A 24,259-nucleotide genomic window follows, 5' to 3' on the forward strand; every position below is an offset into this window, starting at 1 on the left:
CGTCACCATAAGCGTTCTGGCTCATATATGAGCCGTGGGAGCTGACAGATTAAACAAAAGACTAAAACAAAACTTACTGCGCCTCTGCTCCCCGTTCTCCTTCTCCTCTTTAACCGGCGTCTTGACCTCCTCATCAGCGCCAGCCAGCGCCCCCTCCGTGTGGCTACCCTCCGCCGCGGGCTCGCACTTGCTACTCTAAATATTGATTAAACAAAAGACCAAAACAAATAAAACTTACTGCGCCTCTGCTCCCCATTCTCCTTTTCCTCTTTAACCGGCGTCTTGACCTCCTCATCAGCGCCAGCCAGCGCCCCCTCCGTGTGGCTGCCTTCAGCCGCGGGCTCGGACTTACTACTCTAAATATTGATTAAACAAAAGACCAAAACAAATAAAACTTACTGCGCCTCTGCTCCCCATTCTCCTTCTCCTCTTTAACCGGCGTTTTGACTTCCTTCTCCTCATCAGCGCCAGCCAGCGCCCCCTCCGTGTGGCTGCCCTCCGCCGCGGGCTCGGACTTGCTACTCTAAATATATAAACAAATAAAACTTACTGCGCCTCTGCTCCCCATTCTCCTTCTCCTCTTTAACCGGCGTCTTGACCTCCTCATCAGCGCCAGCCAGCGCCCCCTCCGTGTGGCTGCCTTCCGCCGCGGGCTCGGGCTCGCTGCTCTTGAAGCGGCGCGCCGGCGACGGGGTCGCCGCGGGGCATTTAGAGTTCGAGCGACTCCGGGTGGTGTTCGCCTTTTCGGGGGTCTGATCGCCTTTCACTTCGATTTTCTGAAAGGGATTTCCAATTAGAATAGACGTGAAAGTTTATGTCTACATGTTTCCTTCCTTCACGCAAAAACGACTAAAGACGGCTAAGGACGACGGCCAAGGACGATGACAGTTTATCACACCCTCGTACATTCCAATAAGGTTTAAAATGACACGTTATTATAATACATAGTAAGGGTTGTGTTGTGTCACTAAAAAATTCACAAATATAGTTTTTTAACATGAAAAAGAACAAAGAACATAAGATTTTAGATCACCTAAGTAAGACGGTGTTATACGACTAAGGGCTCATTTAGACGGTGCGAGAACTCGCACGTGAGTTTTATTGCGTTGCGTTATTTGATCGGTCGGCTGAATTGATGTCACCTCAATGGTCCGCAATGTAACTAAAATCGTATACGAGTTCGCGCGCCGTCTAAATGAGCCCTAACACACGGATTCGATCGCGAGTAGTAGTAGGGGTAGGCACTTTTTAGTAGTAGTGGTTAGGCAATTTAGAAATGTAGGTACTCCCGAGACCGGGTTTTCTCAAGTGACAACAGTTTCTTAGAAACTGATAGTAAATTATATCAACACAGCAACTTGTAATAATTGTATCATCTTGTTGATAATAATAATTGTAATCAAATGCAAATATATCTAAGGAGGAAGTTGGAAACAAATGTCAAGATGAGTTTATAGTTAAATAGTTATAAATGTTATAATAATATTCCCGTCTACGCTGTTTGCGCCGAGTTAGCAGTGACAATGTATGGAAGTGCCACTTGGGGTGGAAATTGTGGAAAAACTCTACAAGTCGCGAGCTAAAAAAATTGCCCTGTAATAGGCGGGGCTTCATTTCCTAGTAAAAGGGCTCCCGCAAAGCGGGGTTACGTTTGGAAAACGTCCTCCAAGCGTGATTCTTCAAGACATCTAGGACACAGACCTCCGCTTAATACCCTTTCCTTGTGGGTGACCCATGCGCCGTGCGATCTTGGTTCTCATGCCAAAGGCACATAGGACTATAGTTATTCTCGTTACTAAGGACCCCCTCAAAGCGGGGCTTCGTCGCCCAATAAAATACCCGAAAAACGGGATCCTGTCGCTTAGAAAAAGTACCCTTCAAGTACTTACCGTTTCCTTGTCCACGTCGTAAGGGTACAGTATGCGTTCATAGTGGTTCTTGAGTATGGAGCCAATGCCCTGTCCTTATGGGTGGCCCATGCGCAGCGCGATCTTGGTCCTCATGTCAGAGACACTACTCGTTACTAAGGACCCCCTCAAAGCGGGGCTTCGTCGCCCAATAACCCGCAAAGCGAGGTTCCTCCGCTTAGAAAAAGTACCCGTCAAGTACTTACCGTTTCCTTGTCCACGGCACCGCTACTCTTGAACACATCGTAAGGGTACAATATGCGTTCATAGTGGTTCTTGAGTATGGAGCCAATGCCCTTTCCTTGTGGGTGGCCCATACGCCGTGCGATCTTGGTCCATTTTCGCTCCGCCGAGCATGTGTCGAAGCCGCCTGTGAAAAGCAAGTTAGTTTCAAATCTTTAATGATGATTTTAGGTTATATTATAAATTCCGTGACATCATGCATGCAAAATGAACAAGGAATACTAAGATGGGTAAACTATGTAGCCACAAATTTGAGAGGTCAAATGTATGGCGATCAAGTCAATCAAACAGATACACTCTGAAAATTGCCATAGAACTTGCTGATCTGGGGCCCGTTTCTCAAAAGCTTGTAACTTGTAATACAAGCGGATGTCACTTTTTGACAAAGCTATTGTTAGAAAGGGACTTCCACTTGTATTACAAGTTACAAGCTTTTGAGAAACGGGCCGCTCATCTAGAAACTTGTGCTCCACCCTCATTGTATAAATGTTTGAGACTTACCGGCTTCTTTGACAATTTTGTGCAAAGCGTAGAGATCAAGCGGCTTCCTCTCGACTGTAGGGATTTTGAGGACGGAGCCCTGGAGCTCCCAGAACTTGATTATCTGGTCCAGGAAGTTTAGCTTCACCCTCGTTATAGCCTGTGAAGTCAAATGGTAACCCAGTATTTAAAACTATGTCTAATTAAACTTGATTTATGAATAACTTAAATTTCGTCTCAATTAAAGGACTGAAAGGAAAGAATAGACGGTAAATTTTGTTTGTATGGGGTAAGGTCAATGTGGAGAAGACCGTCTATCAGGTAAGAATGTCTTCAAGCTCATTCATTGCTTCTAACTCTTGCGTTTGTCTTACAGAAGATCGGTAGAGCAGGAGCGAAGCTCTTCCTTTCTGTCTGGGGCAAGTACATACGTACTATACAGAGATGCGAGTTCTTGCCCTATGAGAGTGTACCGAACAGGGATGTTGCGAATATCCGCATCCGCATCCGCAACCGCGGATCTTCCGCATTATTTTCAACATCCGCATCTGCATCCGCATCCGCATAAAATCGTTGCGGATTTAATGCGGATGCGGATGTGGAACAGGTCGGTACAGGAACGTCTTAGCATCGGCGTAAGTGCTAGACTGCTAGGTAATTTAGCCATTAGCCAAAAAACTTATTAGAAATTAGCAGTCAAGCGTGAGTGGGACTTAATGTACGGAACCCTTGGAACGTTGAGTCCGACTCGCACTTGGCCGGTTTATTGAAATAAAAATTACTAAAATGTAATATTTGACGTTTTTTATATACCTATCTTGACATCCGCATCCGCATCCGCGGATGTCAAAAAATCGGCATCCGCAACATCCCTGGTACCGAACCATAAATTTTATATGCCGGTCTTCCCCACAAAAATAATAAAATAACAGAGTTTAGTCGAGTTGAAGAGAAGTTTACCTCTAGTTCATTTAACCGTTGTATCCGCGGTGTGAACCGCAGACGGTCGACATCCACGGCAAACGGGGGCTGCCAGTGCTAAAACAATAATAAATACATGAGGAAAACACGTCGCTAATTTATGGAATTATTCATATATTTCATAAACATATGCTAAGTTAATCATGTGATGATCATCGTTAGTCCTTCTCTATGGCATAACGACAGATAGGGACAAAGGACGATCATCAACTGATTAAGTTAGCAACCGTTTATGAAAAACGCCATTTATGTTTAATTTACTGTCGGACCAAGCTCTGCATGGCATTTGTAATGACAAAGTGTGAACTGTTATTATAAATGTCAAATTTTTAGGGTTCCGTACCCAAAGGGTAAAAACGGGACCCTATTACTAAGACTCCGCTGTCCGTCCGTCCGTCCGTCCGTCTGTCACCAGGCTGTATCTCACGAACCGTGATAGCTAGACAGTTGAAATTTTAACAGATGATGTATTTCTGTTGCCGCTATAACAACAAATAGTAAAAACAGAATAAAATAAAGATTTAAGTGGGGCTCCCATACAACAAACGTGATTTTTGACCGAAGTTAAGCAACGTCGGGCGGGGTCAGTACTTGGATGGGTGACCGTTTTTTTGCTTGTTTTGCTCTATTTTTTGTTGATGGTGCGGAACCTTCCGTGCGCGAGTCCGACTCGCACTTGGCCGGTTTTTTATAAACAAAGTCAGTGCACAGTTAGGTCATATGAGTAATCTGCATACAACCTTTTTTCCAGTGCAAATTATACAGCGGCGGTAGCACGGTCGCATTTTTATCGTTTGTCACCATGCCTGTCACGTTCTAAAAAGTATGTAAGTGCGAAAGTGACGGGCATAGTGACAGGCGATCGAAATGGAACCATGCTGCGCCCACTAGTCTTGTAACATTGTTGAACTTCAATTTATTAAGTATTTAATATTTTTAAAGTGACTTGTACCATACTGGCCTTAGGCTCTTCAATAGGCCATAATTTAACATAATATATATATATATATGATTAAGTATCTTAATGTTCAACTGGAATTTTCAGAAAAACAAAGTGGCTTTGTATTGGGTATTTAAAATAAAATATCTGGGTGACTGAGCTTCGCTCGGAAAACATAAAAAAACTCGAAAATGCGCGTTTTCCCAGAGATAAGACCTAGCTAGATCGATTTTTCGCCCCCAAAAACCCCCATATAGCAAATTTCATCGAAATCGTTAGAGCCGTTTCCGAGATCCCCGAAGTATATATAGATTAGATTAGATTAGATTAGATTAGATATATTTATTTCTTAAAGAAAAAGACACAGTATTTTACACAACAGGATAAAACAAAGGCTTTCATTAAAAGATCGTCAATTTAACATTAAAAACAGAAAGAAAAAAAAAATATAAGAATATAAAATTTACAAATAAAACAATGTCAAACTTCATCAGATTATTTAAATAAAATTATTATTATTTATTATATATATATATACACAAGAATTTTTTTATTTAAATATATATATATACACAAGAATTGCTCGTTTAAAGGTATTAGATTATTTAATTATTTTACACCATGCCTGAAATAAAGCACCAGCAGATTACTAGAGAAACGTAGTTAGCAAGTTTTCTTCACACACAATTTCTATTTTAAAACCGGTATAAAACTATAAAGAGTAGGTAATTTGATTGTGGCGTCACATGCTAGTGTGTCGTCGATATAATCCGTTTTAATAGTTTTATTTCATTAGAATAAAGAATAAAGATCATTTATTTCAGCAATAGGTTACAGATATACCAGGGGTCTCCGCACTAGGCAATGCCTGTATCGCGGGGAACCAAATTACACTTAAATATAAATTAATATAAAAACTTTGATTTAAGAGCAACATTGCTGACCAAAATAAACATTGTTCATTTTCAAACATTTTTAATTTCATATTGTTATTTATTCCCACAAAGTTGTAGGAACTAGTTTTGGTTGTGAATGTTTATTATTATTTTGTGTGTACAGTAGAATCCGTTTATTATGACTCCGCTTATACTGACCAACCGCTATGACGTAATTACTGTGCGAAGTTTGGTTTTCATATAAAACTCATTGTGCCAAATGCGGACTTACTATCCTTAAAAATCCTATTTCCATGAAATTATGTCCGGTTATACTGACACCTTCGCTGGTTTTCGTGGCCGTGGCGTGCGATTTTAGTTTTGATTCTCAGTGACAAGTTGATATTTGTTACAAGTTTAATAAAACTCATCTAGTCATCTCTCACAAAGGAATTTGAGATTAATTTGGAAAACTTAACAAAAATAAGAAGTTGTACAACTATGCTTTATATGACATCCGGTTAGTATGACGTGTTTGTCAGTTCCCTTCGATGTCATTATAAGCGGATTCTACTGTATATGGCCATTTCTGCGGGGTACATCAAACTACATTTTTACATTCTTTTACTAAGATTCACTTCATCATATATTTGTTTGTTTATTTGTATCTATATTTACACCATATATTTATTTTATTTGCATCTTGTGAGTGCAATGCATTTGCAGAAGTGATATTTTTTGTATTCCAATACATTATGTGGCAATGAACAAAAAAATGACATGGAGAAGGGGCCCATTTCTCAAAAGCTTGTAACTTGTAATACAAGTGGAGGTCCCTTTCTAACAAAAGCTGTCTAAAAGTGACATCCTCTTGTATTACAAGTTACAAGCTTTTGATAAACAGAGCACTGGTATCAATAACAAAGTGAATGTGGCCAAATAAACTCCTTAATAAAATCATTCACATAGAATTTTGGCTTATTTCTAATCTTCAGAAGTCTGATATTAGACTGATTTTTAGTTGGGAAATGACAGTATAGGAATTATAACCCTCATCGGCTAGAAAAAAAACAACTATATCTTGGGCAGATCATCTTCAGGGGCAACTAAAGGTCACTCACACTACTATATCTAGCGATAATTTTGAAAATCAGATTAATAAATTCAGGGCAATACTATTCAACAGACATTTATGATTAATATCATCACTTAAGTTGTCCGAATTGCAACAAAATACATAATTTTGTTATTAAAATGGGATTTAAAAATACATGACATTTCATTTGAGATATTTTAAGATAATAATTACATAAGAGCATGTAACAATATAATTATTAGTGATTACTAATATGATAACTTTAGAAATCAATAATAACAAGTTTGACTATTGACTGCTAGTTTCAGAAATATTTGATTAAAATTTTGTTGATAATAATATGGATATTATATTATGAATGCTTTCTTTAATGATTTAGCTACTGAAGTCTCTATATGACTAATCATAAAATACAAAGCATGACTGTGGTGAATGCCTCAACCATTTTGATGTACATATGGAAGTATTTGACATTTGTACATGAATCATGATATTTTATTCTCAATATCAGATCATTTCAGTGGTTTTCTCTGCTTGTTTTATTATTAACACTATTCAAAGCAAGAATATATGCCAACACATTATAATGTCAGTAAGTTACACTATTTGCATTTATGAATAATGCCACATTGCTATATTACTTTTCTAAAGCCAAACTATGACTTTGCTAAAATCTCAATAGATTAAAATAGGTAAATTAAGGTTTGAAAGTTAATTTCAGCACTCCCTGGGAGTGTTTTGTTTATAGGTGCAACAATTTATACTATTGAAAGTAAGTATACATAACTAATAGTCAAATGACCCCTAGTTGGTTTGGTAAAAATACAAGATTTTAAGGCAGATGAAAACAGAGCAAACCTGAGAGCATTTAACGAAATTACAGTTACACGCGACAAAAAACGTCGCAATAGTTATTTTTTATCTGAACCACTGCAAGCAGCAGGGTACAAGACAAAATGGCAACCTGCCTTCTATGCACAATATGCCACTGCATTTAATGACAATAAAATGCATTTTCTGGCAGTATCCACTTTTATACCGTGCCCAGGTACGTTTTATTAAGGATTACGCCCTAAAAACAGAAAATAGATAACGCGCAAGAGACACAGACGAGTTTATGTGGTTGCATCACACAACAATTAACGTGCGAGTTTAGGGTTAGAAAACCACTTGAAAACGACAATTCCTAATTTCAAATAAACAAATTAAGGTCACTTTAGAGGGTTTCATTGTTTTATAACAAAGGGCACTAACCGCAGGGGGTTTGATTTTGCATATTCCTGACTTCTCTGCAATTGGCCTTATTTTGCTGATGTACGCCAGAGGATCCAGGAACTCTTCCGGCGTCGGCTCGAACACGGGCGCCTCCGGGGGCACGCTGAACGTAAAATTATCAGGTTTCATGGGGGACGCCGAGTCCCCCATACTAACTTCAACATTGGCTTCGTCACATTTTCCCATTTTTGAGAAAAACTATGCAGTTCACACAAATACAACAAATAATATCACTACAGCATCATCAATCGTTAAGGTATGAATAACGCACGTCCACAAAGAAATAAAAGCATTAGAATTAGTCCTTCCATAAGGAATCACAACGAAATGATTGAAATTATCACCAACAAATATCAGTGAGTCTTATTGCACGTCCGCCATGCGAAATTGAACTTTCGAAACTGCAGTGTTGCTAGTGGAAAAAAATGAGTACGCAAATAAATTTTGTTTTCATGGAGCATTTACTTAAGCTCGTGGTCATAGGTAATAAAGACTCGTACACAACGTACTACAATATGTATAAAAAAAGTGTTTATTAAGATATAAATCGAGCTACTATAGCTGGTCAACCACATCTTGTCAGTAAAAAAAGGCGCGAAATTCAAATTTTCTATGGGACGTTATCCCTTCGCGCCTACATTTTTCAAATTTGCCGCCTTTTTCTACTGTCAAGATCTGGTTGACCAAGTATACAAGTTAGTTGAAGCCCAAATCTGGGGGCAAAGTGCCCCCGGCAAGACGAGCAACGCAAAGCGCAAGGCCACTGCCTACCTTTTCTCGATCGAATTGACTGACCGGAATACGTTTCGCAGGGGGGCGCCAAAATGGCAAATGAGGAAAAAAAAAGTTTTAAAAGACGCAAGTGCGGCGCGGGAGGGCGGGGGGGGGGGGTGTAAAATACGCTTGAAAACTTCAACGATGGGCGCCAAACCCCGATTTCGCTCTACCCTGATCAAGGGCTCGGGCCAGCACTGAATAGTCCCTATTTTATTATACGTTTACACGACATTACAGTAAACCAATACGTCGTGAAACTAACACTACACATAACAGCATATAACAATTGGTACTATTTATCGACTATATAACTAGTCATCATCCTCCTAGCGTTTGTCCCGTACTGTGACGGGGTCCGCTTAAATAATTAGTGTTTAGTTTTAAGTTTATAAAATACATATGTATGTTAGTCTGTAAGGTATTTGTAATATGGGCCTTGTTGCCTGAATTAAATTTCTAAATAAATAGATTTACATTAACGCTATGACAGTTCGTTTTTATAAGGAGTACCTAGTTGTCACGTAAAATGTTTATGAACATGTTTTGAAAGTTTAACGCAATTTAGTAATGTAAATTTATTTAGTAATCTAACATTTAAGCATTACAAATACGGCAAAACATATTTCTTATTCTTATTCTCGATTATTTTATAAACTAAGCCCAACCCAACCAAAAGGAGCTATTATTGTTATATGTATAGATTCTAAAATATTATTAATTTGATTGTCCAATATAACAACCAGTCTTCATGCTCCGATTTGGTTTGACTTGGTTTGGCTCGCCTAAAATGAACGACGACGAGCCATTTCATAAGTGGTTCTTCCATTATTAGTAATAACTAATAATAATAATAACTCTAGGTAATAATGGAAGAACAACTTATTATGAAATAATCTAAATGGCATCTGCAAACGTCAACGATATTGATTCTACTCTTTGATTCGCATCCTATTTGAGATGCATTGCGGCATTTGGTCGATCTATTGTATTCGTTGCTCCTAGTAGAGTCTGCGAGAGTGCGGGAAGAGAAGAGTCGTGGAATGTATCGGGCCCCATACATTCCATCCGAACAGCTGTATAAGTACTTAGCTAGAAATCTAATTCTCATGCCTTTTGTTGCAACGTCTGTGGGCGCCTTTTACGAACCATTAAGCTGGCCACACTGAACACGACGGTGCCGTACAGTGAGTACAAGCTTTACAAGCTCTAGCTAGCTCTGTAAACGCACCGTCTCGAATGCAATCGATGAAATCACATCCGTCATCCGCCATTTGCGAAAGTAGCCGATTGCTGCTCCGCAGCGCGAGTGTCGTACGTTTGAGTATGTCGAGAGTGTAATTTGTTATTTTCAATTAAACTGTGACTTCTGTGCTGGATTTGAGCAGTTAAAATGATTGTGAGATTTTTGAGCGTGCTGTGCCTGGGAGTTATGGTGGCTTCGGCGCACAATGCCGAAGGAAACAACGACAATGAAGGTTCGTAATTATAATCTTCAGTCTATTTATTTTTTATCGGTCCCAGTTTTATTTATAAACAGTGTGGAAAATATAAATCAACTTATTTAAAGATTTGAGAGGAGTTCATTCGCCTGAGAATTACTTTTATCTCATAAATTGTGGCTTGGAAGTATATGTTACGAAATTTTCTTTGAAGTTCGTTTGTGATTTTCTTATTAGGGTCTGTATTATTTTCCTGACTTTCTAAAGTGTTCCGCGGTTGATTATTATGTCGGCGAGCGGGTCGTGGGTGTAGAGTTGATAGCATAACCGGCCCGACGACTTCTGAGGCCGAGCCTGGCCAGTGCCCATAGTGCGTGCATACGACTTGCACACACGTGCATGCCTGTGTAGGTGTCGTCTGATTCACACCGGGTGTTAGCATTTTGTCCCATTTCCGAACGCATTACCTGAGTAGATGAATGACCTTTACTCAAAAATCGTGTGTTTCTGCTTTAAGTATCTCTTATGTACTTTCAAATAAAAGTTTTTGGAAAGGTTTTTCAAGAATCTTATGTATAGTCGAACATATTTATTTAAATATTTATGATCACTACCATATTATTTTGTTAAATAATTCTAATAATTTCAAATCATAATCCACAAACTTAGGTACCATAATCATTCAAATTGTGTTTGTATTCTTATTATTCTCTATAAAAAAATTAAGTTTAGTTTGATTTCAAGCCAAAACATATACCACCATATTTCCTTCACTATTGAATAAAAATTTGTTTGTATGGTGGGCCTTAGGAGGACAGATGTAATATTGCAAGAAAAGTCTCCAGTTCCCAGGGCAGGAATTGAATCCGCACCATCACATTCCTTTTGAATAAGACATATCAAATCAATCAACTGTTTTTCTTTAAGCTGTATCTTTTATAGATGTAGTGCATAATTATTTTCCATCGTATTTTCACGTATGAATGTGTCTTGCTATTTCAGTCAGTGTCGGTACAAAAAATACTGAGGTTGATTGAACTAGTGTGACAAATACGAATGTTTCCGAGAAAATACGATGGAAAACAATTATGCATTACATCTGTACTGAGGTGTGCTAATAAGTATAAGAGTATTCTATCTATCCATTTCAGTTTATGATTTATACCTATTCGGTGTATATAGAACAGTGTTGCCAACTTGGCATAATTGATGCCAGATCTGGCATATTTTCACACTCTTTGGCATCAAAATTTTCCATTTAGCATCTGGCACATTTTTTATCATAATTAGTGAATTGTGTGATTTTTGGCAACACTGGTATAGAGTAAGTAATGTGTCTACTTAAAACAAGACAGATCAAAATATGTATCAAATAATAATTTATGCATTCTATGGTTAAAGTATATCTGTTTTCATTGTAAAATGGGCCTGGTTGCCACAGTATGATACAAAATGGAGAGCAACCAGAGTTACCTAATATTTACCTCGCATTAAGTAGATAATGTAGATAAGAATGATAAGAGCCAACCTACTTAAAGGCTTCGTCACACAGGCACGATTTCCGGGCGGGGCGTGAGCGGGGCGCGCCCTTTTACATATAAAACGCTCACGCGCCGCTCACGCATGTAAAAGGTTTGTTTTGTGAAGAAGGGGGTTAGTCTGTACAAGTAAAAACAATGTTTTATCTATCCCTACAAAAAAAATGTCCCAGGTTTTTGTATAATTCTTGCAACAGTAGGTGATAAATTGATAATATGTTTTATAGTCAATAATAAATTAATAGTTTATTATTAAACCTGTGGTAAAATTTAAAACTTAAATACGTACCTATAAACCTATTTCTATTGAAACATTGTAAACCATAATTGTTTTTTTATTTTACTAAAACAGGGGTCACCAAATGGCGGACCGCGGTACGGATTCGGACTGCCTATATTAATAAACTCAAGCAGAAACGGACCACAATGGTCATTTTATTTTAATAATCTTGTAGATAAGTAAACACTATGGTTGTAGTGTTGTTTGAGTAATCATAAGATTCCTAGGTAATTAATAATAACAAATTGAGCGAATGAAAGCTGATAGCCATCAAATCTAGGTGCTGGCACCAAAGTAAATATGTAGGTATCTACATAACATATCTGTTGTCATCAAAATATGCCTGTTTTACGAATCGATATTGCGTCAGCAATATAATACCTACTGTTAAACGTATGTGGAGTAGGGTTGCCATAAATATAGGGACGTTGAGTGAGACAATTGAATTTTTTCACTGGAACAATGGCGAAAGTAGCGTAGGGAGATAAATAGAAAGAAACGAGTTATAGAAACAAAATACCTAAATAAATATTTTGGGACAATCTTGACATAGATCGACCTAGCCACAAACTAAGCAAAGCTTGTACTATAGGTATTGGGCGATGATACATAAATAGATACCTACGTAGGAAATATCCATCTCGGAATACCGGGATTCGAACTATTCGAACCCTTTTACGCATGACTCGTTCTCTTTCTCGCTTATCACTACTCACTACATTGTATAAAACAAAGTCGCTTCCCGCTGTCTGTCTGTATGTATGCACAGCTCTTTAAAACTACGCAATGGATTTTGATGCCGTTTTTTTTAATAGATAGAGTGATTCAAGAGGAAGGTTTATGTATAATTTGTTAACCCGTGCGAAGCCGGGGTGGGTCGCTAGTTACACAATAACTTCAATTACTGCGCGGAGCAGTTGTGAGCCGAGCGCGCCCCAGTCACATGTTTCAAAACGGAACATGTCCCGGCGTACTGGAACGTATGGCAACCCTAACGTTGAGCAATTTACGTAGAAACCCTGCCTTGTTCCGCTATTATTCAAGTTTCAAGGGATTCTAGTTTCAACTACCGCAAGCTTGTACGCAAATGGTGGATAATCTGAAACTTTGAATTAATATGTGTATTATCAGAACAAACAATCCGAAGTTAATCTGCGACGCTAAATGTTAACCGGGGTTAAATTGTATAAGCCATAAGGTACTTTACTCGTGGAACGTCACTTGTGTATTTATGATACGTATTATTACGTATATCATCATAACATATTTCCTCATAGAAGGTAGGATCCTATAGAAGTGGTGTACGCGTGCCTCCGTGAGGGAGAAAACATAGGCAATGCGACACTATGATTGGTCGAATTTATTTGTTGCCCAGCATAATCCATACTAATATATGGTGGGGAATTAAAAAAAAAGTGAGACTGTGACAAGGACAAACAATAATAGCGCTTTCGCTGCTACTCCTACTGAAAGATACATACGACTATCCCGTTTGGTCATTTCCCCCACCCCTCATGCCAGGTCCAGTTAAAATACTAGATTCATGTATTTCCTTCTCTCATCATCGCATAGTTGCCTTTAGTGAGCTGAATGTTCTGTTCAGAACGCATCCTATATGTCGTCACTGACGGCCGATTGCTTCCGAAATACGAAGATCGGCAACGATCGGATGCGTATGTAAACTGGCCTGTCAGTTGGAACAAAAATTTGACAGTTCCGAACAACTGACAGGCCGATACCGTCCGGCGGACTGTTAATCAGTGGGTACTGGTAAAATACATTGAACGACAAACTCTGGTTGTACTGTATTAACTGTACTGTACTGTCTGTCTGTATGTATGCTTAGATCTTTAAAACTACGCAACGGATTTTGATGCGGTGTTTTAATAGATACAGTGATTCAAAAGGAAGGTTTATGTATAATTTGTTAACCCGTGCGAAGCCGGGGCGGGTCGCTAGTTTAATTATAATTTACAAATAAATCTTTGTACACACGTTTAAATAACAAGTCTTCATTGAAGATCCACTTAGGCATCCCTGCTCTAGAAAGGAGCCTAGGCCTCAACAGTTCTATACAATACAGCTTTGAATTTATTCGCAGAGCCAATGGCCAGTTTCCAGTTTCGCTATATAATAGTTCTTACAATTTTAGTTTTTAAGACGCTTAGATCGTCCATGAGAATTGGGCAACCAACGCCAACGCTATTGCCAGTTAATTGCTTCGCTAAACGAAGAAAATCTCTTGTGAGCGCTACTCATTAAAACGTGTTTCGTTGTAATGTTTAGGTAATATGTAGTAACAATACGCGCTCTGGCGGCGCGCAGCTCAAGACCGAGAAACATGAAACGACATCCTTTTTAAAAAACGCATTTACCTAAGTAAAATAATAATTAAAAAAAAAAACAATAAAACATAATACGAAAACACAATTCTTTTAATACTTTCTTATTTTATTAAACTTTATAAAGAAAGTTCCATGGCACTCAGGCGTCATTGAATCAAAGAAAAACATTATTATGCGCACACGCATCAAAGAGAGCTAGACGTCCTGGAATGTTGACATTCCAAAGTCAAAAGGTGACAGAATACGGCGACCAACCAGTTTTATTTATAGTTCGTTACCTTTAACGGGATGTCTCGCTCCAGCCAGCCCATTCAAGGACTAATCAAGGTAGAAATTATAACTTAATTTATTTAAACGACTAATATCTGGGACACCGAGCTTTGCTCGGAAAACATATAAAAACTCAAAAAGGCGCGTTATTACAAGGATAAAACCTAGCTAGATCGATTTTTCGTCCCCAAAAAGCCCCACATAGCAAATTTCACCGAAATTGTTAGAGCCGTTTCCGAGATACCGGAAATATATATATAAATAAATAAATAAATATATAAATAAATATACAAGAATTGCTCGTTCAAAGGTATAGGATAACTATAACTTAATTTATTTAAGCGAAAAGATCTCTGTTTACATACTTGTTAATATAATACCTAGGCCCTAGGGTGACTGCTATAGTTATTGGCTTCCATAGTAATTGGCCACTCTTAATAATAACTATCATATGGTTTTAATTGGCTTGTTTCTCTCTGATTTGTTAGGAAAGACCAATTACATACTATGTAGTGGCTAGGGTTTGCACGACGGATCCGAAATGTATGCGAAGATCCGCGGATCCGGATCCAGATCCGGATAATTTCATACATTTCGGATCCGGATTGCAAACCCTAGTAGTGGCTAATAAGTTATTAGCCACTACATAGTATGTTATATTAATAAGTTATTAGTAATAACTATAGCAGTCACCCTATCTACCTATCGAACTCTATACCTAACTAATATAGTGAAAAAGGTATTAAATATATAGTTAAGTGCGGTCTGAAAGACAGAACTGTGTGATGTATTTTAAACTAGATTTGGTTGTTTACTTTCTTTCAACTCTGTTCTTATGGGACGACATATTCGTTTAATCGAAAAAGCCCCTTAATAAAGTATAAAAAAAGCTTTAAATATAGGTACATTCAACTCTTTCAATTTAAAACGGTTTTTTTCCCATCACATATTTTTTGTTTTTTGAGCGTAAGTATCATTCATACAAACGCGTTGCAGACATCACACACGTACACGTTGTTTTTTAAATTCTCGTGCTAGCTACAAAAAGGTCCTATTAAATAACAAAAGGCACCAATACAACACACTTCAAAAGGGCTAAACAACACTCGAGAACCATAAATAAACCTTGAACAATGTCACTCGACACCACATCTGTGCAGTTCCGGATATTAAAAAAAACGCACCTGCCGCACTCGTTCAGAAACAGGTTGAAAAAAAGCGAGGGGATTGTCGATGGTTTTTTGCGCACAATAAATGTGGCAAACGAGAATTTAAGCACTTGTTGATGGAGTTTGGGTATGGTTTGATTGCTTAGTGATAAGAGGAATGTTAGAGATAAGAAGAATTAGACTTAGGTATGGGCGACTTGCGACGGCGGCAGCGATAACCATAGGTTGGAGCGAGACACAGCGATCGGACTTTTTGTTCCCACCTATGGTTTTCGCTGCTGCCGTCGCCAGTCGCGTAATGTCGTGGCCGAGCCGTTAGCTTACACCTGCTAGCATGAGTGGCGTTCTCGCGCGCGAATCCACACTTGAAGTCGCGCTAGATATATGGAGCGGATGCTAGACCGCCTGAGCAAAATCCTAACTGCGAGAATTTCAGTACCAAAACTAGAATTGGCGACGGAATAGCCCACCGCAACGACGTTACCGGAATTCGCGGTACTCAGACCGCGTTATTCCGTATATTCCGAGATATAAGTTTTCCAGTTCTTAAAACAGAGTCTCCAAAACTTTTATGAATAAGGGGGGTTATTCTCTAAGAGTAGCGACTCGGCTAGCCACTCTATATATTCAAACGGAAGGATAACCCTTTGTCCCACTAGTTCTAGACTTAACTGTTTAACAAGAGTTAACATTACAATGGCGTCCGCTATACTACGCCATTGTTCTACGGAGTAATTTATTCAAATGGCGCTGGGTTCGGTGGTATCGGCGCAAAGAAACTTGGCTCCGACTTAGATTGGTTATGTATTGTGGTCTTGTCTATTGTGTGGGAAAGCGCGTTGTTGTAGGGAAATTTCAATACTTTTTCTTGAATTAGGGGACATCTTACACAGATCAAGCCCCGAACCACAGAATAAGTAATAATACTACCGTACAAAAAGGTCACTTCCTACAAAACCGAAGTTTGACAGCGATTCAGGGTCGAATCATGATATCCCTTTCTAACTTATGGCACTATCCCTTTCAGCTATTTAGGGTTGTCAAAATTCAAGTCATTATCTTCTCTGTGGTCGTCAAGTTGTGTCAACCCTAATAATTGCTCGAAGCAATGCTGAGCCGAACGGAGTCAAGTTTGCCCGAAGTCAGGAGTGTCTCCCCACTGCCCGAATTAAGAAAAGCTTGTACTATGGGTGGCTTGTTCACATGCAGGGTCACTACCCACCAGTGTTGGCCGAAACGTTAATGCAATTGAAAATGTTGGCCATTAACCATTATAAATTGAACCGTAAACTGTAATCGTCCGTTACGGTTTAAGGTTCAATTTATAATGGTTAATGGCCATCATTTTCAATTGCATTAACGTTTTGGCCAACACTGCTACCCACGAGGTCAGACCGGTCGTTTATTTCTATAGTTTAATCGAAATTATACAAATTGACTCCGTACGTTGGAAGAATTGGAAGCAACATAGTGTAACCCAGGGGTCACCAAATATCGGACCGCCGTCCGGATCCGGACCGCCGACTTATATTATTTTGGTACTTAGGTATTTAATAAACTCAAGTAGAAACGGACCGCGGTGGTCAATTTATTAAAAAAATTGGACCCCTGAAAAAACTCATTAGTGACCCCTGAAAAAACTCATTAGTGACCCCTGGTGTAACCCATTTTCATAGGAATTTTACCTTTTTACTGCCTCTTTCCCACTTGATCACTGGGAAATCTGTCCGGTCCTTAGAATCTATGACTAACAAAATGTGTCAGACATGATCGTCAGAAAATGGTCTCAACTATGTGGCTAGAACATTGTTCTGACTAGGTCTTTGATTGTTTACCTAGCTAACGCATGACAAGTATGTTTCTAAGCATACAAATTTCAGGGTCCAGATTTCATAATGCATTCAAGACCGATGGACTACCCGCCAGTATTCGTTTTCATCACCACTTGGCCCCGGCAAAAACCCGATTCATGTCATCTGAAGTATTTGCAGTGTCCCTTTTACTCCGTTCCTCGTTTTATATCATATCATTTATCACATTTCAGCTTACATGACAAGAAACATGATTGGTTGTATCGAGATCGCGGGTCGCATGACAACATCAAGGAAGACAAAATACAATGCCAATTTGTCCTTGGATATTGATCTGATGGATGTGAACGTCACATCAATCCAACGGGATTGTCTATGTCATATTATTCGCTAGCTTACAAAATATACGGTAATAAAACTAGTTTTTGACATACACATAGTTACTTAATGAGCGGTAGTAGGATGTGGAATCTCGATAAATGAAGAGATTTAACTTTTGTAGCAGAAGAAAATACTGTCATTCGAAAAATTATAAAATTTCTGATTGAGTGTTCATTCTTAAAATCAGAGGTGCTAATTCCTTCATAGTTATATGTATAAAATCAAAATACAAATTTCTTCATTGTCAGATAACAAATGATCCATTATTCTTTGTTAGTGTAGGTACAGTAATTGCTGTAAAAAAAACTTATATGGTTTTTAAAACTGGCCGACGGCGCATTACTAACATGACTTGGATCAATAACCCCCGCATAGACAACAATCACAATAGATGTTTCATAAGTTCTACACGTGTACTACTCACAGACTATGTTATGGCCTCATGTTTATTGTTTATGTTTATGAAGACGCGAGTGAAAGAGCGCCTATAATGTGTGGTATATAAGCGGCCGGTTACTTGCGAAATACATACTACGCGGCGAGCCATACCTTGCAGTTTCATCTGATCCATTCTAAACTCAACTCAAAACATTTTAAAACTACTTATGAAAGTCATCACTAAAGTCTATTTTTTTATTCGGTAGACTAAAATGACATTTCATAATATGAACATAAAATAACATTTCATACTACGAAATGTCATTTTAGTCTACCGAATAAAAAAATAGACTTAACATAGGTAGTATAAAATGAAGTCGCTTCCCGCTGTCTGTCCCTATGTAACTATGCTTAGGTCTTTAAAACTACGCAACGGATTTTGATGCGGTTTTTGTAATAGATAGAGTGATTCAAGAGGAAGGTTTATGTATAATTTGTTAACCCGCGCGAAGCCGGGGCGGGTCGCTAGTTGTATTTAAAAACTTTTATTTAACTTGCAGTTTTTGTATGTATGTATGTTACGGTCAAATGTTGCAAGCTAAATTAGACCCATTTCTCTTTCTGTCCTTATTCGATTGAGCTGAAACTTCACATATACGTTCCGACTACAGAACCAAGTTCGCGGTCCGGTACGGCGCCTGTTACAGCGTTTACACAATAGAACAAGTACGGCTACCATCAGTTTGGCACTGACATAAACGCCGTCGAGAACGTAATTTACTTTCTATACATCTCGCTCGTACTCGCATATTTGTGCAAACGAGATGTGTAGAAAGTAAATTACGTTCTCGATAGCGTAAATGTCAGTTTTGACACTGTAAGTGACTCATGGTACGGGCTAAGTTAAGTTACACAATGATGTTTCCTATTCTGGCAACATAGAAGTGCGATAATCATCGCGATATCATTTATCGATGTAGACAAAACATCATCCGGTCGACCTCGACAGGTATTTGATGGACATTTTTGCACCTCTTTTGAGTTGACGTTTTTATTATTCCACTTGTGTCTGCAGCACGTTTTTTTCATGTTTTTGACCAAAAAATAAGCGAAAGGTACGGGACTATAGCACCATGTTTATCTTTGAATTGACAATTTTGAATAATTGTAATTGTGTTCACAGTAGTTCCTATTTTGGGACCATTTTGAATTTTGCTCTTCATGCTTTGAAGAAAAAAGTGAGCGAAACAAACTTCTGGCTTCCCACTGTTTTTGTACATAGAAAAAATGTTTTGTTCTTTTTTGTTTAACGTAGAACATTAAAACATTAAGTTTGTCATTTCGTTAGCTATTAGTTCTCATCTCAAAAGATCCTTGAAAGTATTAAAACTGAATTCGCCTAGTCTGAACGCTTTTGTGTTTCCAAGAAAATGATTAATTACTCCGTTTAAAACTTTACATAACGGCTTTGAACGAAGGACATAAGATTAATTCTAGGTAGTCCAAGGTAGCCTAAGGTGTTTTGTGTAGTAGTTTTGTCTCACGAAAAAGGGTGCATTTCCATTCGTCCCCAGTGTCCCCACCCTACGCCGCCATGAGGCGTTTGGTCTCGGCCAAAAAACTGCCGAGTGTAGTGTAGTGTTCGATCGAAGTTTCGGGTTCGGCATAAAAATCATGTTTCGGCCGATGGTTCGGCGGCACACTTGCTAACTGCAGTGAGACGGACTCTACCACTGGTAATAGTCACTTGTCTCTTAGGGCACATTTAAACGATTCGAGAACTCGCATGCGAGTTTCAATTCGTTGCGGGTTTTGATCGGTCGGTTGAATTGGACGTAACCAACAGTCCGCAATGTAACTAAAATAGCATGCGAGTTCGCGCTCCGTCTAAATCAGCCCTTACTCTGTCTACTTGTTCAATTTGTTACAGTCTAAACCGATTTAAGCAGCAGTTGATCCGTTTTAATCATCAACGACGGTACACGGATACACTTTAATTAAATTTATGTGCTTGTCGTAAAACTTTAACTGGATCTCATTTAGTTGATGTAATCAAGCGCGAGAGGTGAAACAACTAATTGCAATCTCATCATCACTGCATAGTATAAAACAAAGTCGCTTCCCGCTGTTTGTCTGTCTGTATGTATGCTTAGATCTTTAAAACTACGCAACGGATTTTGATGCGATTTTTTAATAGATACGAGTAGAGTGATTCAAGAGGAAGATTTATGTATAATCTGTTAACCCTTGCGAAGCCGGGGCGGGTCGCTAGTTTATGATATTATAGAATTCAATTAGAACAAAAATATAAGTTTGGTGTTTATTATGTTTATGGTTTTAATAAATACCCCCATGTACGACTGTTCTTTATGAATACACATTAGAATTTGAAAATGAAAATAATGTTTTAAAAAGTTCGGTGAAACAAAGGGTATTTTCCATTTTCTTTCATTTTTATCTGTCAGACAAACTGAAAGCCAGATTTACCAGAATTTTCATTTCTCAGAATCATTCTACCGCTGTTGATGCAAGGGAAAACGTTGCAATTTTTCTGCGCCATTAATATAAGTTTTTACGTTAAAAATCGGTTGCATGTGCAGGAAGAAAAACACCCAAGTAAATTAAATCGCTTTTTAGGGTTCCGTACCCAAAGGGTAAAAAACGGGACCCTATTACTAAGACTTCGCTGTCCGTCCGTCCGTCTGTCACCAGGCTGTATCTCATGAACCGCGATAGCTATACAGTTGAAATTTTCACAAATGATGTATCTCTGTTGCCGCTATAACAACAAATACTAAAAATAAAATAAATATTTAAGGGGGGCTCCCATACAACAAACACGATTTTTTTGCTCTATTTTTTGTTGATGGTGCGGAACCCTCCGTGCGCGAGTCCGACTCGCACTTGGTCGGTTTTTTTTTAATATTTCTCAATATAGTTTGATCGAGCGTTATTAGGCGTTAGCGAAGGTCTCCGTTTCAGCTTGGACCAAAATGCTTTCGTATCTCCGGATATTCTCCTCTACAGGACTTTAACCGCGAAAATCGAATCTTTCTCGGTCTCTAATTACACCTTCATTGGAGTAAAAGAGAAAAATCCCCGCAATTTGCGATTTTCGGTTTTCGCGGGAGGCCCTCTGTGCCCTGTTTATCAAAAGTAACTTCTAATACAAGCGGATGTCACTTTTTGACAGCTTTTGTTAGAAAGGGACTTCCACTTGTATTACAAGTTACAAGCTTTTGATAAACAGGGCACTGGTCGCATTTCTCAACAGATTCTTGTGAAATTTTGTGAGCAGATTCAAGGTTTTTTTTAGTCGATTCAGTTTTCGGTTTTATTTCAAAATGACGGACCACGGGGGTTCACGAGGTCTACAGCTCACAGAGCTAGTTTCAAGTGTTACCAGCGACCAAACGTCTAGTCCGACAGGAAGCCATGACGTCATCATACCCATACGTATGCTAATAGTGTTTCGATTCCTCATTGAATCTCATTGCCACTCCATGGACAGCGCAGAATCTAGATTCAGAATAGCCTGAATATGTATTAGGCATTGTATTTGGGTAACATATTTGAATATTAAATTGAATAGGGCTGTTAATTAAGCTTGCCATATTTTTATTTTAACGATGTTTATTTATTTATAGAATAAGCAAATTATAATTAAAGCGAATTGCGAATTATTCAAATGAAACCCAAAGGTAAATTAGGAAAAATAAACATGTGTTAAAACATATCATAATAAAATCGGAATTGCATTTAGGTCTGTTAGCACAATACAATACACAATCTGGTCGAGGATAAAATTAAGATTCACATCAGTTAAAAATATCTGGGAGACCGTGCTTTGCTCGGAAAACATATAAAAACTCAAAAATGCGCGTTTTCCCAGACATAAGATCGATTTTTCGCTCCCGAAAACCCCTATATAGCAAATTTCATCGAAATCGTTATAGCCGTTTCCGAGATCCCCGAAATATATAAATATCCATATATACATGCATTAAAGGTATAAGATTAATCTTTCCTTTCTCCTACGATGTGTAACATAAACGAAGCATAAAACAATATATTAAGTAAGGCTGCACAAATCTAACCTAGCCTTTTTTTACATGCGCTAAAGATAAAGAAAAAAACAAACCTTTCTAATATTGGTCTGGGAAAGTTGGTAGTTAAAATTGCCCTCAAAATCCCACGCCTTTCACCTGTTTCAAAGGAAAATATTTGCTTCGCAAATTCTAAATCAAGTTTGACTTTGACCGTCATCAGAAAGGGTTGACCAAACAATTTCTGTGTTTGAACAAGGCATTTCAAATGTCCCAATCGAATATTGCATGCACGCGAGCGAGACAGCCCTATGCACGTAGCGCTGTCCTGCTCACTCATTCGGCCTGCGGGTATTCCATCTGTCCAATATCTCTCTGTATTGCGTCTCACATATTGCTTAATGTGAGAGTGAGACGCAATGACATTGGACGAAGATATTGGACAGGTGGAATACCATCCTTAGGTATGTTTGTCAGGTAAAACTAATTCCTGTTTGTATAGGAGCAAGTCCTATACCCAACTAGTGTTGGGTAGGACTAGGACTCGAGTCCTTTAAGTCCTCTGCTTCAAGACTCGACTCAGTTTTTCAGACTCTTATAATTAAGTCTAAACTCTAGTTCTTTTCAACTTCATGTTACAGACCCTAATATTGTTAAGTAGAGACTTGAGTCCTTTTAAGAGAATTCTTAATTTTTTTTTACAAACAATTTCGAAATGCATTCTTCATGTAAAATTTGTGAAGTAGGTACTAGGTACACAAATCATACAATGACGCCTAAATCCTTTAATGTTATCAAGGAAAAACCTATAAAATTGTTGACGGAGTCTTTATTCGGAGTCTTTATTTAACCGCCGTAGACTGGTGTATAAGACATACAAAATTGGGCTGATTTCGCCGCTGATAAATAAGACAAAAAAAAAAAAAAAAAAAAAAAAAAAAAAAAAATTATCAACTTTAAGCATATTTGTAACTAAACTATTTCAGAAATAACGATTCTACTTACGATGAAATGTACTACTTTAAACTGTAAAATTATGTATATTATGTGTAACTAAATGTAAACTTTTAAGGAATAAAAAAGGCTATAATAATAATAAAATAAATAAGACAAAACTTCGTGTAACTTCGTACCCCCCGGCGACACGAGCACGCTCGATGACGTATTCTATGGCGGTTAAAAGGTTAAAAAAGACTCAACAAAGGACTCGACTCGGGACTTAAAAGAGTCAGAAGTTTTTAAAGCGCCGATTCTCGTAAAAACGAGCCGTGTTCTTCAGACTCGAAGGACTTGGGTTTCTAATACCAACACTATGTCCAACTGCCGCAAGCACTTCGTATACTGTATAAATGTTATATCAGTAACATTTGCTTAGGAACTACGCGTTTCAGACGGAGACGTGATTTCAGTACATTTTCTGAATATGGGATTGAAAACGAGAATCTCTTGGATATATTAATAATGAAATTCATGAATATCACGATTGCTTATATGTTTTTATTGGGGTGCCGTACCTCAAAAGGAAAAAACGGAACCCTTATAGGATCACTCGTGCGTCTGTCTGTCTGTCTGTCCGACCGTTCCCCCATATCTCCGAAACTACGGAGTCTAAAATTTTTAAAAAAATTCACAAAATAGTTCTTTACCTATATGACAGGAAAACCTATTAGAAATGTGCAGTCAAGCGTGAGTTGGACTTAATTTACGGAACCCTTGGACCGCGAGTCCGACTCGCACTTGGCCGGTTTTTTTCTTTTAAAGATTATTTCATCACGTATTATCATTTCAAGAATCTCATATGTGACGTCCCACGGGTAAAGGTACCTATGTCGGTTGGAGCTTTCTATGCGACGTAAGCGCCAGCCGCCATAAGGTACCTTTTTCCGTAGAACGTCACATATGTTTCATAATCATAATCATTTATTTGCACATAAAAAGGGTTTTACATACAGGTGTTATAAAGTTACATTTCCAAGCCTTTTTAGCTGCCAATGCTAAATATTACGTACGTAAACCTAATGAAATTTC

At 38.3% G+C, this 24,259-nt stretch overlaps 2 protein-coding genes across 2 annotated transcripts in view; one reads left to right on the forward strand and one right to left on the reverse strand.

The window, feature by feature from the left end:
- LOC134658451 (lysine-specific demethylase 5) overlaps positions 1-8,212 on the reverse strand; it is a 55,308-nt gene extending 47,096 nt beyond the window's left edge. The window contains exons 1-5 of the mRNA XM_063514131.1: positions 7,777-8,212; positions 3,591-3,668; positions 2,652-2,790; positions 2,114-2,277; positions 551-776 (exon numbers count right to left, since the gene is read on the reverse strand). Of these exons, the coding sequence (XP_063370201.1) occupies positions 551-776; positions 2,114-2,277; positions 2,652-2,790; positions 3,591-3,668; positions 7,777-7,983 (814 nt within the window). The 5' untranslated portion in view covers positions 7,984-8,212. The remainder of the gene's footprint in view (positions 1-550; positions 777-2,113; positions 2,278-2,651; positions 2,791-3,590; positions 3,669-7,776) is intronic.
- Positions 8,213-9,822: 1,610 nt separating this feature from the next.
- Positions 9,823-24,259, forward strand: part of LOC134658326 (calsyntenin-1) — a 295,963-nt gene continuing 281,526 nt past the window's right edge. Inside the window, exon 1 of the mRNA XM_063513957.1 lies at positions 9,823-10,049. Within this exon, the coding sequence (XP_063370027.1) occupies positions 9,965-10,049 (85 nt within the window). The 5' untranslated portion in view covers positions 9,823-9,964. The remainder of the gene's footprint in view (positions 10,050-24,259) is intronic.

Source organism: Cydia amplana, chromosome 22, assembly GCF_948474715.1.
Source record: "Cydia amplana chromosome 22, ilCydAmpl1.1, whole genome shotgun sequence".
In the NCBI taxonomy this organism is placed as follows: domain Eukaryota; kingdom Metazoa; phylum Arthropoda; class Insecta; order Lepidoptera; family Tortricidae; genus Cydia; species Cydia amplana.